Raw genomic sequence first — 19905 nt, 5'->3', positions numbered from 1 at the left:
ATAATTTACAAATCATAATGATCAAAGCTAAGTGCTGTGAGCCTGATCTTCCATGCCAGCTACCTGAGGAAGAAACTGTTCTTCCAGAAGCTTCAAAAGCCTATTAAAACAAAGCATTTGAATTTCAACCAATTTTTCCACGCAGTCGGACGATGTATACCAGCAAGAAGTGTTCTAGCAGGACACAACCAGCACTAAGCTCCTTATCTGCAGGTCTTAAGATTTCAGGAGATAGCAAGAACCAAGGTAGCTGCAATACCTTAATAATTTTCCCATCCTTCTATTTACTGAGAGACTCCCTTGACTTTGCTCATGAATATCTCTTTATGCATCTTAAGAAGATACAAAAAGAGATTTATAAATGTAAGCAAGTACTGCCCTTCTTAGGCATAGTAAGTATATGAAAAAGAAGTACATAGGTTCACTACCTTCTGTTTCTAGTTGATAAGCCATTGCTAAAGTTCTCCTTATCACAATTCTCCTGTTATTTTGGATATTTCTCTACTCTGAGGTAGGGAAGGGTTAGCAACCATGAAAGAATTGAAATTCAAGGAGGAAACTGAGGTTGTGGCTCAGACATTATATAATCTGGTCTCAGTATAAAAACTATTTATCCAGCTTCAAATTATACAGTTGATTGACTTTGGTAAAATTCTTTTCTTGTAAATTTACACCAAGCCAGGACCCACATTTTTGGCCTTCTTAAAGTTACTAAGTGCTGATTGATTTTGGTACTGGTTATATTATTTCACTATGAAACACACTGAGACAAGTTTGCATTTGACAGTGAAGTTTCATAGTTCATTCATATTAATATATTTCTTCCCATTATATATTCATATATATATATCTAATTCTACAATCATTACACTTATAAAACTTTTATTTATCCTAATTGGCACTAAATGAGAATTAACATTAGGAATATGGACCTAGAACCTTTGTTAAAGTAGAAAGTGAACCACTCTTCCATGGAAATTTATAATGTTCATGCTCTCAGACACACTCCAGGCCTTCAATGTAGACCTGTTAGCAAGTTCTTTGACATAAAATATATCTATCTAAATTTCTTGAGGCTTTTAATTTTTACAGCAGGGTGCTACCAGCACAAAGACTGAAGAGAACCAAAGTCTGAGAGAGGAGAACACAAAACACAAAGCTTTGTTCTGAAGTTTTCATCCATACAGCAGTTAACCTGCAGTTTCCTTTCCTTCACTTTCCCAAGCTCTGGGATTCTTCCTTTTAGAATAAGTGCTCTGAAGAGCATTTGTGTTTCACCAGATATAAACAGAAGAATCCGTGACACCTGTTCTACACAGAAATTAATTCATATGTCTGAATGAAGCTGTTGGCTTTTTCCCTTACCATATTCTACTTCTAATTTAATTGAAAAAGGAGATTATTAATTAATGGAAATTTTCTTCCTACTATTGTTAATTGGAACTGCTGTACTGCAAATATGCTTGGCAGGAAACTGCATCCTAACAATCAGAATAAAGAAATGCATAAAATATATTGGAGACAAATGTTCGAGACATCATTATGAAAATACTTCCCCTAAATGCAAATCATTTCCCAGAGCCAGGAACATAAACTTAATCTACATCCAAGGGAACTCTGCAATCTACAAGAAACAGCAAGTTGTAATTTATACTCAAGCGATGTTCTGATTATTCCTAACAAGCTGTAATACAATGAAGCAGTATAAACTGTAGAAACACAGAGTGTTCAGAGATACATCACAGAGGAAACATTAGTTTAGAGCACTAGAACATGATTTCATCAATTATGTCTACAGTTCTAGAATAAATACAATGAACTAATAAAATTAATAAAAACAGTTACAAAGACACTGATTTTAGTGGATTTTCTTTTTGAAATGTGTGCTCCTTTTCTCTAGTTTCAGCTGATCCTATTACTGTGACTGTAGTTTGTATAACGAGTATGTTGCCAAACAGTAATGCTACCAATCAAAAGTCTGCTAAGACCTAAGTCCCCAAACCTTCCTTAAAAAAAGACATCACCACCAGCATGTCACAAAATAACTGTGGCTAACTAGTCTGCTGTTCATAGGTATGTGTAAAAAACGCACTCAGGTACTCGAGCTGCACAAAAGAAAGAACTCAGGTACTCGAGCTGCACAAAAGAAAGAACAGGGCAGCAAACTGAGAACAAAGACCATCAGACAAGAAAAACTGAGTAATAGCTGGGAAATGCACACACATACACAGGCTGCATCTGTCACTGTCAGCATCCAGAAAACATGGTCATTGCTGAGGGTTCACCTGGGTGTGCAACCAGCCCACAGGTCCTGTTCCTGACTTCAGAAAACACCTTCTCCATCTCTCTCAAAAACATGTCACTGTACAAATTTTAAATGGGTGATTTGCATACTTCATTCAGTTCTAAATCCAGAGTTTTAATTTTAAATGAACAAAATCTGGATTTTTACAGACTCAAATACAAGAGAACCACTGTTACAGACAATTTTGGTTGTATTTTCATAATACAGGGGCTTCTGCTGCAGTAAAGACAAGAATATCACATATTCTCCCACTCCACCTGCACATGCTCAAACTCAACAGTTTTGTACATGCTGCTCATGAGTTGCCAAAGGACAACAACTCGTGAGGCTGTGTCATAACTACATTAATTTATGCGAGAAAAACTCAGCAGAAGGTTGTCATTGAAACCCAAATCAATTTACTGATCTGACATCTAGTAATATTTTTCTTCCTCCAGTGGTTAGCACTACTCAGTGGGTAGTACCGGAGTATTACAATAGAGGGAAGGGGAAAAATTTCAGACTAGAAATACTGAAGCTACAGTTACTGGGAAAATACACACCCAGCCAGTTCACACTGGTAACCAATGGTACAACGCTGATCTAATGTTTCCCCCACCCCCAATATACTAAGAAATCTCAGCATAGGATTACAAGGTAGTACTGAGACTGGAAAGAAGAAAGGACAAAGAACTAGAAACCTGATGATACTGTAAAAAGCCTGAAAATTACTAACGAGTACAGAAATAACTCAGGTCAAAATTTTGGCTCCATACTCTCTCTTACCCTCTCACTAAAAAGCAGTTTCGTAACAGCATAAAAAACATTCATTATACTTAATTCCCTCTGAGATTTAAAGTGAAAGGAAAATAAAACAACTCTATTACAATATACTCAAGATGTACTTTATGAGACTGATAATACATGCCTTGGGCAGCTGAAGATCTTCAGCCTTTGGCCTTGTGCTACACAACACAGCCAAGGCATATATTAATAGCCCCATAAAAACATACCCTGCAATGACTTGTGGCTTAAATAAACATACTTGTCTTTCTCTTTTCCTCCTCCGAATATTGGATGCAGTAAAACTCCACCAGTCTTCAGCTCATATGCCACTATTTGATCTAACTCCTAAAAAGAACAACATACATAAGCATAATTTTAAAGAGCAGAAAAAATATTTAAAGAAGACAAGAAAGCTTTTCATATCATTGCTGAAGCCACATCTCCTAATTAAACTTATTTACAAAGACAGAGAATATTTTACAATCAGGGATATTCCCAGCATGACAAACAATCATAAACCAGTAGAAATTAGCAGTTAATACTTGTTCCAGGTGTGGACAGTGGGTCAACCCACAACAATACTGAACCAAGATATAACTAAAGAGTATGATTATTATTCCTGTCTCTGACCAAAAGAAATAAATTTGATCATCATTTCCTTGCAGTGGAAAGCAACTACACACATACATATATGTATACTTTGTGTATTATATATATATATACACATATCTGGTCCAGACCAGACAGAAGGCAGCTCTGCACTGGAAGCTGAGTGTGTGTGATGCTCTGCCCATGTTACTAAGCACACTTTAAGGCAATATGTTTGTATGGGCTTCCTGTCACCCAACAGCCAACATGAATCAAATCGTGTCAGCTTAAGCAAAGGGAGAGTGAACAGTCTAACAAATTTGCTAAATATATGCATCCTGTATTCTATTCAAAGTATTAAAAAAGTAAAATCTTGTTTGACTCTTTTTTTGGTGTGTTTTAGGAACTAATTGCACAGAGAAATGAAAATTATTCACATGGCAGTCACAAAAATGTATTTTAGTTTGTACATTTGGTACTTTTCCTTGCAGCAAGTGGTGAAAATATTTTAACTCTAAGTTTTGTCACTACTAAACATGTTTAGATTGCAATGCAAAGCTGTTTTATATTCGGTTTTATACTATATCTTCTTTGATGCAACATGTCTGGAAGATACAACTAATATTACTGTTATGATGTTACCTGTTTAATCCAGTGGCGATACTCATTAACACCAAAGGTTTTTTTCATCCAAAGGCCATAGATGTAACCAGAGATTCCCTTCAACACCCATTCATCTGACCTATTATCAGAAAGAAACTGAATTACAGCACTTCAGAAGGTATTTTTTAAGGGATGGTATTTTTGACCAGCTCAAAAATACCCACAAATTTAAACAGATTATATAACTTCTCTTAAGTCAATAGGAGTCTGATGAGCTGTGAACCAATTTATGGAACTTGGCACCTGAATGGGACCAATGAAACTGAAAAGTCAGTGAAAACTGAACTATTACCATAGAAGTCCAGATTAAAATATAAAACCAAACTATTTTAGCTGAAACAGTAATAATAAATTGGTGAAAATGGACAGTAAAGTTAAAGCAACTGCTAATCCATATGGTGTTCATGGCTTGATAAACATCTCAATGCGATGCAGGACAGCAAGCAGACAAAACACCTTTCTCACAATTTGATGGACACCCATAGAAACACTTTTTCTGAGAGTTATGTTCTAAGAGAGAAAATTATGAGCAAAAACTACAACATGACCCTAAACTAGAATTGTAAACAGCAGAATGACACAGAGGGTATGATGAAGTGAATAACAACATACAAATAAGAACATACAAAAAATAGGAGTCATTATGAGGGATGAAAAAAATTGTCTTCACCATGGAAGTAGGTGAAGTAGTAGTAGAAATAAGGAAGAGAGCAAGAGAAATTACAACAGTACCAGCATCAATTTAAGAACATGGTCATTTCCTATTTTTTTTAAAGATAAGGATAACCTGGGACATACACTCTTGCCATGAAAAAAACATAATGGGCTCCTTGTCCCTGACATATAACGTGAATGCAGAAAGCTTTAAAATAAATACTGATCAGAACTACAAGTACCAGTTGGGGGAGATTTTCTGATTGAGTTATAGCCACCTTCGTATTTGACACTAATTTCTGTATTCCCCTCCCTGAGCAACTTCTTCATTAGGTCTGTGCTCCACATATACTTCCTACACAAGCTACACTTCTTCATCCAAAACATCTGTCAGAAATTTACTGATGATTCAAGAGAGTCTCCCCTTTCCAGGTGGCAAAGCACATTACAACATTTGGGAAAACATCCTCAATCTCTACAGTCTTTGGAACTTTTATCTCTCACATTCTGCTTTCAAACAAAAAAAAACCACTAATGGATTTTCATTTATTGATCTGGTTTTTACTTTTCTTTCTACAGTTAGTGTTTTGCTTGCTTTTTCCAATAAAATGCAAGATGCAAATTAAAATTTGAGCTTCCTAGATTTTCCCCATTTTCTAGAGACTATTATGATAAAATACTTACCAGGACATTCTTGATATGAAACATCCAAAGAACTGCTGAGCCAGGGCCTGTGCTAAGCACCTCCTTGTCAGTGGAGTTTCATCTATAATCATTGCACTGTGCAAGAGATTTGTGCTGGACCCCCATAAAAAGAAAATAACACAACATGAGCACTAGCTCCAAAGAAACACAAGAGACCTTGCCTTAAAAGCCAAAACAAATAAAGTAATTCCTTCACTGTTTTTCTAGTGAGATAGTAACATCTCTTTTTAATAATCTTAATCCAGGCAGATCTCCTGCTGTTATCATCTATACACAACTCCCTGTGTAGAGACTAAGTAGTTTAACTGCTGAAACTCCTTTGGATTCCTGACACCCCATTCCAGCTGAAGAAATATAAAGCAAAATCAAACTTCTACAATTATTTGAGATTAATATTTCATGCATGGCGCTTCTAATTCAGAAGGAAAACCACTGCCAGTTTTTTCTTAAACTAAGTACAAATTGAGCATCTTTATAACAGGTAAGATTCAAAATGGTGTAAAAAGCCTGTAATGTCAACAAAAATGGCTTTTTGAAACCAGAGAGCCCAAAACTCAGGCTACAAAAATAACTAGTTTCATGTATTTCCCAACAGTCTTGGATCTAGAGCTTGTAGGCCTGTGGATCTAGAAGGCGTGATCTTCTCAAATACCAACCTGAAAATACTCATGGATGCATAAGCAGCTACTTCAACATACGCTTCATCTATAAAAACAGTCTTGAAACAGGAGTACGGATAGCGACAGGTAAGAATTTCCTCATAAAATTCAAACACCTCATGAAGGTATGATGTGGTGTGTTTGAGCAACGGCAGAAGTTGTGGTAAACAAAAGTGAGTCACCTACAAACAGAAGCAAAATTTGTTATATGACTTATGAATATATTTAAATACACATATATCAGGTATATTACATAGCAGGAAAGAACCTAACTCCAACTAAATTTGCCTCAAATTCAGACATAAATGGAATTTTTGCTCATTCAAAGGTTTTATTTTGGAGATAAATTTAACTATAGGCATTAATAGACAAGCTTTATCATATACCTGTGCTAATGTAGGTTGATCTACACATACCCATATTTGACCAATATATTCTGGTTTCAACAAAATATGCCACTAATTCTTTCAAAAAGGAGGCCTTTATGATGGAGATTATTACCTCATGCATGTATGGATCAACAAGGATTTCAAAAGGTCCTATTGCCAAGGAGATGTTAGAAGCTGCAGTCGGAATAGTCAGCATGTAATGAAAAGTCTTCTTTCTCATATCATGGGTATAAACAGTCTCCACCAAATCTCCGTTGGAAACAGCCACCATTGCAGCATCTACAGTATACTCAAGTTTCCAGGTACACAACTCAGAATACGAATCAACGCAAGGAAACCAAAATCTAGGAAAGTCAGGATTGGGGGGAAAAGGGTTAACAATTATGCTTAATTATACTCTTTTTCACCGATGATTTTTCTCTCAAGTCCCAAACTATACTCTTAAATATTTTAAGAACATATGACTGTTGAGACACTGAATCTTACAATACATTGACTTTTTAAAGCTTTACAAGTTTATTTACCACTGCCTCCTGCTGAGCTACAGACACCACACATCCTAATTACTAGTCACTAGATGCTACTTTACATCAGTAAGCCCCTGTCAAGCACAAATTACGCTTTAGAATTTTTCAAATACAGTCTAACATTCAAAGACAGTTTTCTTACCTTGTAGAATTTTGATAACCACATGAAAAGACATGAGCCCCTCTTTCTGCCATGTTGCCCTCCATGTTGGGTACCACAAAATGAAGGCCTCCTTTTGGCTGGTCCAGAGAAAAGTTTATATGCACCTTCAGGACTTTTAACTCTGCAGCACAAAGACCAAAACTCAAGTAAATATATACAACTTACATGAAAGTTATTTCAGAATAATAATTCAGTTTTGGACTCTTGGTCTTTGAAGACTGTGTTTACTTCATTATCATGGACTTCAGGTCTAGCTGCAAAACACAGCACAGAAGCTTACAAAACTGAGACCTCCTAAGCTTAACTTACAAGATATGAATTTATAAGAAACTTAATTAATTAATAAAAACTGCAACTGAAGTTACATTTTATCTTCCAACTCCCCAACAGGAAAGCATCTTTATGTACCGATTGTATCCTTATCATTGAATCACAGAATTTAAAGGTTGGAAAGGACCTTACAGACCATCTAGACCCAGTCCTCCCTGCTATGGGCAGGGACATCTCCTCACTAGATCAGGTTGCACAAGGCTTCATCCAGCCTGGCCTTGAACACTGCCAGCGTTGGGGCAACCACCAAGTCCCTGGGCAACCTGTTCCAATGTGTCACCACCCTTACAGTAAAAAACCTTTTTTTCTAATATCTCTTTAAACTTCCCCACCTTCAATTTGAACCATGACCTCCTTTGTACCTTGCTGAAATAATTTTCTACAAAAACTGCATGCAGCAGGCACATTCTTAAGACATATTATTGTCATTCGCAGTTGCTTAAAACCTCTTATTATACCTAATGTTTTTTCTTTAACTTAAGTGTCTTTGCTTTGGTTTAGTTTCACAGAAATCTCACCTATGAATAGACTGGCAAGAACAGAAATTCAAGCATATGCAGAAATTTATCCCTTAAGTCTCACTGTATTTTGGCATTCAAACTTTGCAAAGTGAAATTATACCTGTTTGAATATTTTCTGTTCTAGGCTTGCAAGTAAGACAACAGGAACTTAAACAAAAATTAAAACAAACCAAAATATCTTTCTCATTAAGGTGTATCTAACAATACTGTGTGAGTGAGCTTCATGATACAGTTGTTATTACTCTCTCACAGGCCTCATAAATCCATGAGAAAAACTGATAAAACCAGGTAAGAAGATAATACATTAAACTAGTAAGGATCCATGTAAGAAAACAATCAACACTAGAGAGTAATTTATTAAAACAGTAACTTGTTCCAGGATCTAGTATACCAGTTTATAAAGTAATCTATTTTGACTACCAAATCAATTTTAAAATGATCATTCTTCAAAGTGAGATGGGATAAAATTAATATTGCTTTGTAAAAAGATGCATATAACTATATCCTTCTAAATTATTGTCAGATCATATATATTTTATGTAGCTTCAAAATTACAGTTACACCCAACATACTTCATTATATCAACCTCCTCAAGTACTCTTCTGGGGCAATGACCACCCACCAGTGTTTGTGAGGTGTGTTAAGAAACCTTGCAATCACTTCTCCAAATTGCCAAGAGGTGTGAAGGTGTTTTTCAGACTTCAACTGGAAAGATATGGGTGAGGGAAAAGGTAACAGTAACCACCATTTAAAAAAATAATGTCATACTATTTCTATTTATTTAAATATATCTTCCAGCATGAACTTGTAGCTAACAACTCCATGGCATCTTAAATTGAGCTTTCAGTATTAGCCTCTTTACCATCAACATGTTTCCACAGCTCCGAAGGAACCTTAATGCAGAGTTCTCCATTTCCAGCATCTGGATCCACGGCACTGACTGCGGCAGCATAGGCATTGGAGAAATAGTTGAGATTCCTCCTGTCAGAAACACCCAGTTAATTCTGATAACAACAGAAACACCCAGTTAGTTCAGTACAGCTGTGCTGAACTACAGAAAACAGTTAGACGATTTCTGTACCCAATTTCAAGTATTTTGGGGTTTTTTAAAGGAGGGCAAGAGAAAAGGAGTAAAGATTAGATTCCAGCAACTTAAAACAAGGTTCTTTCAGAAGAGATCCAGTATCAAAAAGACTTGAGCAGTAATAAACCCCAATAAACTAAATGAGAAATGCTAGGTGTCCCTTTCTTGTCAATAAGAATCATATTTACACTTACTGGAATGGACATTAAAAATGTGATTTTGTAAAAAAAATTTGCATTAAGTTTGTATCTTTAAAGATATGTCTTGAAGACCTCTTTCCTCATATACTGCAGTTTTGCTTTTATGTTGCTTTTCTAAATGTAGTAAGATTTTAGCCTGGCAAGCTTTCCCCCCTTCAGCTTGATGGATAGGAAGAGTTTTATTTTATGTGCTTGTAAATATCATACAAAATATTACACCTTAGAGTTTTGGCCTTAATACGCAAACACAGAAATGTGTTATATTTTTTAGTTCATAGAAACTTTTTTCATTTTTAGAGTGTTATCATCATTTATTTAGGATGCAGACACAAATTTTTGTAATCAGGTTTGAGCTACTATGTATGAGCTGCTAATTAACTGCTCACTTCATTCCAAAGCCAAACCATTAATTCAGTTATGACTTAGATGAACTGTTTTCTACTGAAACAAGGAGGAACACGTGTATCTCCACTGTTGAAGTACTTATGAGCAGGAAACTCCTTTGGATGTCATGCTAACTTATTAATTAATGCAATTACGTTTAGATACTGGAGGATGACCAGACAAGTTCAAAAATAACCCTGCTGTATTGCATAAAGCTTGCAATAGCTTTTACACTTTTTTAAAATGGATTTTTAAGCTGTGTAAAGCATAGGAGCAAAGCTTTCTTAATTCTAATCCTCCAATACACAGAGTTCTTCAAAAGCTTGCACAACTCCATACCCAAAGAGAAAATGTTTGAATTACTTATTACACCTTTTCCCCAGGTACCACTGCTGAATTCAAACACTTTGGAGGCAAAGACACAATAAAGCATAAAGCCACCCTAGAATCCTAGAACTACAGAGTAGTCTGGATTGGAAGGGACCTTTAAAGGCCATCTAGTCCAACCCCTCTGCAACGGGCAGGGACATCTTGCACCAGACAAGGTTGCTCGGAGCCTCATCCAACCAGATCTTCAGTGTTTCTAGGGATGGGGCATCTACCACCTCCCTGGGAAACCAGTAGAAGGGTTTCACCACACACAAAGTAAAAGCTTTTCTTTATACCTAGTCTACATCTACACTCTTCTAGTTTAAAACCACTACCCTTTGTCCTACTGCAACAGGCCCTATAAAAAGTCTGTCCCTATCCTTCTCATAAGTCCCCTGTAAGTACTGAAAGGTTGCAATAAGGTCTTCTCAGAGCTGTATCCTCTCCATGCTGAACAATCCCAACTCTTTCAGTCTTTCATCACAGACAGGTGCTCCACCCCTCTCATCATCCTGGTGGCCCTCCCCTGGACCTACTCCCAACGGGTTGATGTCCTTCCTGTGCTGGGGACTCCAGAGCAGGATGCAGTGCCCCAGGTAGGGTCTCACCAGGAAGAAGCAGAGTGGCAGAATCCCCTCCCTCACCCCACTGACCATACTGGTTTTGATGCAGCCCAGGACACGGCTGGATTTCTGGGCTGTGAGTGCACACTGCCAGGTCATGCCCAGCCTCTCATCCACCAGCACTCCAGGCCCTTCTCCACAGGGCTGTTTGCAACCCCTTCATCCCCCAGCTTGTATTGATCCTGGGCCTTGCTCTGATCTAGGTGCAGGATTACTGCACCTCAATGGAGTAAATTAACTTTTGGCTGTGGACTCCACCTTCCATGGAATCTTAAGCCCACACAAAGCAGACATGATCTCATTTCAGGATTTTGCTTTCATCTAACCATTTTCTATTCACCACCCACAGAGAAAACAACCCAAATTACAGTACCTTACTTGGAAGAATGAAGTGTAATTAACCATGCCAGCACCATTCTGTAAGTCTAGGTATGTCAAACACCATATTTAACTAGTCTTCCACATATAAAAAGCTTTGCTAAAACAGTGAAATATATTGAGAACACATTTTCACGTAGTTCTTCATCTTTGGCAATAATAATGCACAAATTCCCTGGCACCATTACCAAGACTGAGAATGTCAGGAGCAGTAAACTTGTCTACTTTGCTTGGAAGCTTCTGAAAATCAGACATGAATAGTAAATGGGAGCATTTGAGCACAGAAACACCCAAATCTCAAGTTTTAATACATAATATTTTTTTGCCTTTCTCACAGCTGCAGTGTACCTAAAGACAGGATATTATGCCAACAAGTTTTAAAAGCAAAAGGTTGAATTTGTACACTGGAACATACTGTAACTTCAGCTATGGCTCCAGAACAATTCAAACTCACTTAAACTCCAGCTGATGTGCTGTCTCCTAGTCTCAGTCACACATTCCTACTCCCTCGCTCGCTGAGGAGACTCCTGTTCAGCTGACCCTGTGGGGATGCAGCTCAAAGTGCCAAAATGGAAAAAGAGTTCTTTAGGGTTTTTTTTCCCAGAGCTTTCAGCTGGTTTAACTCCCTGATCTGTCATACTGAGGGGTCAAAGAATGACCCTAACCAGTGTTGCTTGCTTTAAGCTATCTTCAAATGGCATCCTGGAAAGACAAACAGGTATCACTGGAAAAACGCTTTATTTAAAAAGACTGCATGACTAAGAACTATCTTATTAATTACAAAAACTAGCAACAGAAAACAACAGTAATATTCTGTTAAGCTGTAAAGTCTCAAAGTTTTTGATTTTCATCTAAACTGGTTCTGAAAATTCACTATTACTGATAGGGGATCCCTTTCCAATACATCAGTGAGAATTTGTTCCAGGTTTGAGGATTGTGATGAGCTTGTGGCCACACTTTGACCATCAGTGGGTTCACAGACAGGAAAAGGTTCTGACTTTACAGCAAGAAAGGTAGACTCCACAGAGTTTAATATTTTATGGAAAACAGCCTATTCAGATATTTCTATTTTTGTGATGTTCCACTTCAAATGGGTGATTCACTGTAAAGGGAGTACATTCAAGGCTTAGTACCACAGATGAAATTTTTCACAGGTTAAACTATGCTCCATGAACTGGATATGGCCATTTAAACAAAAACAGAGCACATACTAAAAGTTACAGCCCAAGGAACAATGGCAAATTTTCCAAAGGCTAACTGTAGATTGACAATTAAAAACAAATATGCATTTATGTTTTTTCCCTGGTAGGAATAAATTTTATTATGAAAATGACCCCAAACACTGTTAATTCCAGACCAAGGGCAGGCAGCTTGACTGACTGGAAAGAAGTGATCCTGCTGAGCCTTATTTTTTAAAGCCACTAATTCATTCCAAATAGCTCCATGTCAACCTCCTGTAGCTTTTCTCAGTACTAACTATACCAGTGATACAAATATATGTGCCAAATATATAGTCTATAAACTACTGTGTCTTACAGTACTTAACATCAACTTGGTAAAATAAGTTATTTGATCTATATGTAATTCATTACTCTTCATTACCTATAATTCACTTACTATTCTACTCTGCTTCCCAGATACAATTAGCACATGATACTGGAATATATGTATGATATAGCATATATTATATATATTTTAGATACATAATATGTAGACATAAAAGTAGTTCATTAGTAGGACAATGATTTGAATCTCTGGCACACTGAAAAACTTAATTTTCATTCCTGCCCAAGCATAAGGGCTTTGTCACCACTTTTTTCAAAAGCTTTCTACACCTCTGTTTATTTCTAAGTCTGTAATTCATTTACAATTAGATAACCATCATATCAGTGGATATTAAGGCATTTATTGCAGCAAAGCAACACACACTCAGTCTACCAGAAATGTTTCTATTTTGTGCAAAAGCTAAAACTTGATTGCTGATTTCTCAGAAGAAAAAATATTGCAGGACAGACATGCCCTGAAGGCTACCACATTGCTCTCTCTCACATCTTACTGCTGCTTCTAAGTAAAGGAACAGCGCAGTCATAGCATATCAAAAAAATCTTAGTATTTTTAATGTTTAAAAACTACAGGCTTCAAGCTGAAAAAACAGGCAAATGAACAGGTAATGCACAGGAAAGCATTCTGTGCTTATTAGCTACACAAAAACATTATCTCCCTTTACACAATAAAATGCAATAGCTTCTCAAGCCAGCATCCTGGTTATCCCACAAACACGTGAAGCACATAACCAGGCAACAGCAGGATCATCACTTACCACAGATCAAACCACTGCATCCGAACTCCAACTTTTGCTGTGGCTATTTAACAGTTTACAATCTCACCCATAAGATTAAAAAAACCAGATCTCCTTTGCCAGTTTTAAATAAATGGGGCTGAGATACAAGCAGTTGTCTCAGTAGCCAGAACAGACACTGTGGGATTTCTATATACTGTAGCCCAGAAAAAGCAAACCCACACCCCTTACATTGAAACAACTGGAAAAGAACAATCTACAAGGCAAAGAAAGAAGACCAGGAGGGCAAAGACAGATGGAACACTCAACAACAGGAGCCCTAAAACATGACCCAGACACTCTCCAACACTACTTGCAGTCTCAGAAAGATTTCCAACTCTTCCTTAGAAGCATGATATGATGGGATTCTCTGCCACCTTGTGTACACATAGCAAAGCAATGTGAATTGTTTCACACCTTACAGCACAGCTCAGGAGGCAGTGTCTGAATTATCTAAGTTCATCCATCCATTCTGAGAGGAAAAAGCCATGACATCCTGAAGCCTCCAAAGGAAATTACAAGATGGAAGACCAACTTTATTTCTAGATAAAACTTTCAAAGTTCTTTCACTTGTTACCTGAAATTATGGTTTGGGACTGGCAGAAAAACTGGCAATGGCATTAAAGCTGAAAATATATTGAATGAACCAATTAATGGTTTCTAACCTTCCACACAAAATTTACCCATTTTTAATTATCTTTTTAATGAGGTTTCTCTTGATATTCAGAAGAAGTGACAACATACAAGACTGAAAAAAACTTTCACCATCTGCAACACTGAAAATGTGAAATGACAAAGACCATGTGTCAATGATTTTTGCAACAGTAAACGATAAAACCCCAATATATTACTTGAACTCATAACAAGCTGAATGTTTGAACTCAGAACACAAAGAGGTGATCTGACACAAGAAGTAGTAAAGTACATTGTGGTGTGGCAGAAACAGTTTCAGTTGGCACTGTCTGTATTTCATAAAGCTCTCTTGAATTTCTCAATCCTCTTTTACAATATTTTCTTTCATGCCTTAAGTTGCACAACAAACAATGAACCATTTCTCTTGACCATCACCTCCTATCAGCAAACATAACATCAAGTCATAGATGCTGTGGGAAATCTTTTAAAAATCTTTATTCCATACAGAATTTTTAACATCTTTTTGCTAAGAGAGTAAGAAGTCTTTAAAATACTTTAACTTCCATAAAAAGGTAGGAAAGGGTTGTTAAATTAAAAACTCTTCCATATACTTTATGCCTCAGAGGAGGTTTAGATTAGATATTAGAACAACAGAACAGAACAACAGAAAGAGTTGTAAAGCACTCTTTACAGAGTGACATTTACAGAGGAACAGATGGCCCAGGAAGGGGTGGAGTCACCAACCCCAGATGTGTACAAAAAACATGTGGACATGTCACTTGAGGACATAGCTTAATGGTCAACATGGCAGTGGTGCTAAGCTGAAGGTTGGACTAGATGATCTTAAAGGTCTTTTCCAACTTTAATGCTTCTAATTATTTTATGTATTTTTTTAGATACTAAAATCACTATCCAAAAAAAATAATCTTCATATATAAAAAACTTATAACTTGTACTTTTTTTTTGTTTGCTACTGTGTCCCGTTCAAAATAATTGCTACAGCTAGTTCAGCTGCAAGAGTAAAGAGGACATCACCACAGAACTTGCAATAACAAATGAGAACTTACAAGAGATGACCAGATGATTAGGTATAAAGAGTATACAAACCACTGCTGTTTCTAGAAGCAGTTCTGTGTAAAGAAGAGCAGAGGAAAGCCACTGATTTTTCTTTTTTAGAGATCAACTCTAGAGTTTTCAGATTTCTAGCATTTCTGTTTGCAATCCTGCCTCAAGAGCAGAGATGCTGCACCTAATTTTGACCAGGTATTTCAATGGAAAAATACAGGTTTTATCTACCCACATCGCCTTTAGACTCCTGAGATACAGAAATAGGCATACTAGTTTTTTGTTATGAATATTTGGTGACCTCTGTCTTTCATAACTATGAATAACACAGGAGTTATGAAATAGAGAATTGCTATTAAGCCTGCATAGTTTGAACAAAACCTCTCACTTTCTCCACAAAATGATTTAGTTATCTCTCCTGATCCCTTTCTTAATATAAAGGAGTGCTCACTCTGATCCTTTAAATGCTGCTCCTTCCTCACATCATCCACAAGTTATTCAGGATTCCAGTTCTTATGGAATAACAGAATGGCTGAGGCTGGAAGAGACCTCTGAAGGTCATCTGGTCCAACCCCTTGGCTCAAGGTGGGCCACCTACAGCCACCCAGGAGCATGTCATATTGCCAAGGATGGAGATTCCACAATCTCTCTGGGTAAACTGTCCCAGTGCTCAGTCACCCTCACAGTAACACTGTTTGTGCTGTTTCGGTTTGTGCTCACTGCCTCTGATCCTGTGAGTGGAAACAAGTTAAAACACCAGAAAATTCCAACAGAACACAAGAAAACTTTTTTTACTGTGAGGGTCATCAAACAACTGGAGCAGGCTGCCCAGAGAGATTGCAGAGATTCCATCCTTGGAGATACTCAAAACCCAACTGGACACAGCCCTGTACAACCTGCTCGAGCCGACCCTGGCTTGAACAGGGGAGTTGGACCAGACGATTTCAGTAAGTCTTTTCCAACCTGGAGAACTCTGTGATTTCACATCAGCTGCTGTTAAACATGTACAACATTTTTACTAGAAATTCTTTAGCAATTCAACAAACTGTAACTTCAGCCAGCCAAAAGGTGTGAGCTCATGAACCTAAATTTCAGTAAATCAAAAGAGAATCTTAAGGAAAACATTTGCCCATTGTGCTTCTCTCGACAAAAATCAAACAGATGGGAGACTTTTTTTACCAAAGTCCCTTCCCATGTCAATTCCTCAGAACATGTGGGATGCCACATGTTTTTAAACTTGCTCTTCAGTATTAGACGGTAAACAAATTTGAAACTTTTCCTTTCAAATTTCAAAGCGGGTTAAGGTAACATTCTAGGACTTACCTCTTACCTACAGTAATAATGAAAGTCTGAGTGCTTAGGAAAGGCCAAAGCTTTACTTCCTAGCTCTCCATTACAATTTGGAATCCCAGCAAAGAGGAGTCTAAATTTTCAACATACCAAGCAACAACAAAAATATGAAGTCGCAATTAATCGGACTTAATCGGAATTAATAGACTTGAGTGGTTATCAAACCAAAACTCAAACTCAAAGAAAATGTCATAACTAATATACAAGTCAGTGCCCTACATAAATGAACACTGTATTTGCAAACTGAATTACTGGAGCTCTTCTATAAGTGATGAATAAAGGAATATAGAGTGTCTGCCACAAACAGACAGTTCAAATGGGGACTTTTTCCCCATAAAGTACTGTTTAGAAAAGTTTTGGATACTTTTATGAAATAGTATGAAGATATGCTAGTAAAAGAAATTCTAAAGAATAGTGTAAGAGACAAAATGATTGGCAAAATACTTCCCCAAAATTAAGTCACCATAACAAAAGTTACCATTAGGCAAATACCAGATAAAACTTGACAGGAAAATAAAATAGGTCACGTTTAACAGCAACAGAAAACACTACACCTGCAGAGCTTTAAACACATGACTTACTGCTTTGACTCGTGGTGACAGACCTCCAGCGTTGGATCATTGTAGATGAAAGCTGCTTCTAAATCATTGACTCTTACTCTGTAAATCCGACACTGTTTACTGTTCAGTTTGATTCTGTTCAGGTTTGCAACTGTGGGAAATATCGTCAGTTCCACATAACCCTATGGAAACACAAATCAAAATCTTCTATAAAACCTTTATCAACTCACAAGACAGATCTATATAAAAGAATTCTTATTTATACAATTCAAAGAAAATCATCAAGATGATGGGTTTGTATCTAAAATAGAAACTTGTTTGCCCTTTCAGATATCTAGAGCAGATTTTCTTTCATGCTATTTAACAGGTGAATTTTCCCAGCTGTGAAATATAACAAAAAACTCAACATGACTGACAATTGTGCTCATTATTGGAAATAATCTGCCCATATTGACTACACTTCAAGCTATTAGCATCACCATGTTTTTCATCACTATGTTTTAGGTTTAAAACCTAAGCAGAATCCATTTAAACAGCTATCTAAATTCACAAAGAGCCTCAATGACTTTAGGCCTGAAATCATGAACATTTTTTCAAAAGTCCCAGTGAACTCATATAAGCTAGAAAACTCTATCAGCCTATCCCTAGCATCAGCTAACACTGTTGGATATCAATTCTGAACTGCAAATTGCTCTGTAATGTTATTTACAATACAGTGGCCTTCATTTAGAGAGCTTTTTCTTACAGAGATTAAAGTGTTCACAATTAGAAGGTATTTTATTTGATGCATCTTAGGGAATGACAGGCTAATGAGAGGCATCAGATTAGAAAGCATAACATATGAAGAAGCTGAACAACATGATTAGCTTATGTGTGTAGTTGTGTCCTCTAAATGCATGAAAAAACTCCATTTAATTTCTACTTTCACATTTTATTAAAAAATACTTACTACAACAGACTTTCTCTGAAAATTTATGTTGTTGATACAAACTACCTGGTGAGTTGTGCTGGGGGAAAAAAAAAAAAAAGAAGTAAGGTTTTGCACAAATTCCAACATTTAAAATACTTTAATCCATCAAAAAACATAAATGGCCACACAGGATGTATGTACATACTGCATATAGCACACACTTACATGAGAATTAAAGGCTGCCTAAACCTCTTATGTGGTGTAAACCAAATAACGAATAGAAGTTCCACAAAAGGCCAGGGAAGTTCCAATAAAATCAAACAGTATCATACCAGCCTGAATACTACTAGTAATAAAGGAAAATAACATTGGTTTTGAACATCACTTAACAGTATGTCAAAATAAAGTATTACTACTGGCACAGTATCAAGGTCTAATACTGGTGATGTGCAGTATCAGGAATGGCAAACAGCCACAATATCTGCCATCAGAGACCTGTGGAAAATTTACCTGGTGAGTTGACTCTCACACATAATTTATGTAAGCAGGTAGCACACATTAATAGGATGTGCTTTTACAGTTAGCATGTCATAAGAATTTATTATTTAAAATAACAGTTACGTATTAATCAAGATAGGTATTTCACACAAGCCAAAAGTATTTGCTTAAATTTTGCCTGACATATTAGAACTCCTGGTAAATAAAAGTCTGATTTAAAAAGTGGGAGATAAAGTAATTCCAACTTCTTTAAAACCCTAGAAGTTATTTCTATATTTTTTTCTGTACTAGGTGGCATTTTCACCATACTTCACAAGACTGCAATTCATTACCTGAGATACACTTGCAATAATTCAACTTTTATGTCACATCATACTACAGGCACATACTCATGTACCCTGGGCATGAAAATGTGGCTTTGCTTCAGTTGAGAAAGTCTGATAAAAATTTATACAATAGAACACACCTAGTATCCAAAGATGGAATCAGGTACTACCTACATTCACATGTACATAGCAAGAATGAGTCTACTTAGAAATACATTTGTGTTACAGATTTATAAAGGAATCAAGGAGGTAGAAATGCACAAAGACCCACTGAAATGCATAACCAACAGTCGCAGCTTGGTTACAACCAAAGTAGGGAATGTATAAAAATGACAATTTGCTTAGCAAAGCTGCTTGCTGCAAAGGCAAGTGATTTATATACCTAAAAAAGCCCTTAAGTCAAAAGGTTCAACAGTAAGAAGGGTACACGGTAGTATAATCTACGGTTCTGACACCGTGTGGAGACATCTCCAAGGTTTGAAAAGCAGAATGTCAGTGTCTTCAGGAGATGAGACTGCACGGTTGACAGACTCACTGCCCAGGAAGAAGTCTATGTACAACATACAACACCTGCTACACACATTTTCTGAATGCAAGCTACACCACAAGCAATAGTTCCAGCCTTCTCAGGTAAATCACTACTGATCAGCCCGTGACCTGTTTCATAGAATCAACTGGGTTGGCAGAGACCTCAAGGATCATCCAGTCCAACCCTACCATCCTTACTAGACCATGGCACTAAGTCTGTCTGCATTGGTTTCAAGTACAGCAAATTTAAAATAAATAAATAAATAAAAGGATACTTATAATTTGTATGGCCTTGGGCTCTCAAATCCTTTGTCTCCTTTCTTCCTGTTCATCCTGAAGAGCAGCACGGAGCACACACCGCTGACCGTCAGACTGGCGCCAGCACCATCC

The 19905-nt window shown here is 36.9% G+C and overlaps 1 protein-coding gene across 1 annotated transcript in view; it reads right to left on the bottom strand.

The window, feature by feature from the left end:
• Nucleotides 1–19847, bottom strand: part of TAF2 (TAF2 RNA polymerase II, TATA box binding protein (TBP)-associated factor, 150kDa) — a 56720-nt gene extending 36873 nt beyond the window's left edge. The window contains 10 exon segments of the mRNA XM_009071310.1: nucleotides 3330–3415; nucleotides 4301–4400; nucleotides 5660–5773; nucleotides 6337–6521; nucleotides 6841–7072; nucleotides 7398–7539; nucleotides 9132–9250; nucleotides 17275–17435; nucleotides 18203–18257; nucleotides 19795–19847. Of these exon segments, the coding sequence (XP_009069558.1) occupies nucleotides 3330–3415; nucleotides 4301–4400; nucleotides 5660–5773; nucleotides 6337–6521; nucleotides 6841–7072; nucleotides 7398–7539; nucleotides 9132–9250; nucleotides 17275–17435; nucleotides 18203–18257; nucleotides 19795–19847 (1247 nt within the window).
• Nucleotides 19848–19905: the final 58 nt, after the last annotated feature.

The sequence above is a fragment of the Acanthisitta chloris genome, unplaced genomic scaffold (genome assembly GCF_000695815.1).
Source record: "Acanthisitta chloris isolate BGI_N310 unplaced genomic scaffold, ASM69581v1 scaffold10733, whole genome shotgun sequence".
NCBI lineage: Eukaryota > Metazoa > Chordata > Aves > Passeriformes > Acanthisittidae > Acanthisitta > Acanthisitta chloris.
Note: the sequence above shows the minus strand (reverse complement) of the source record. Positions and strands in the feature narration are given on the sequence as shown.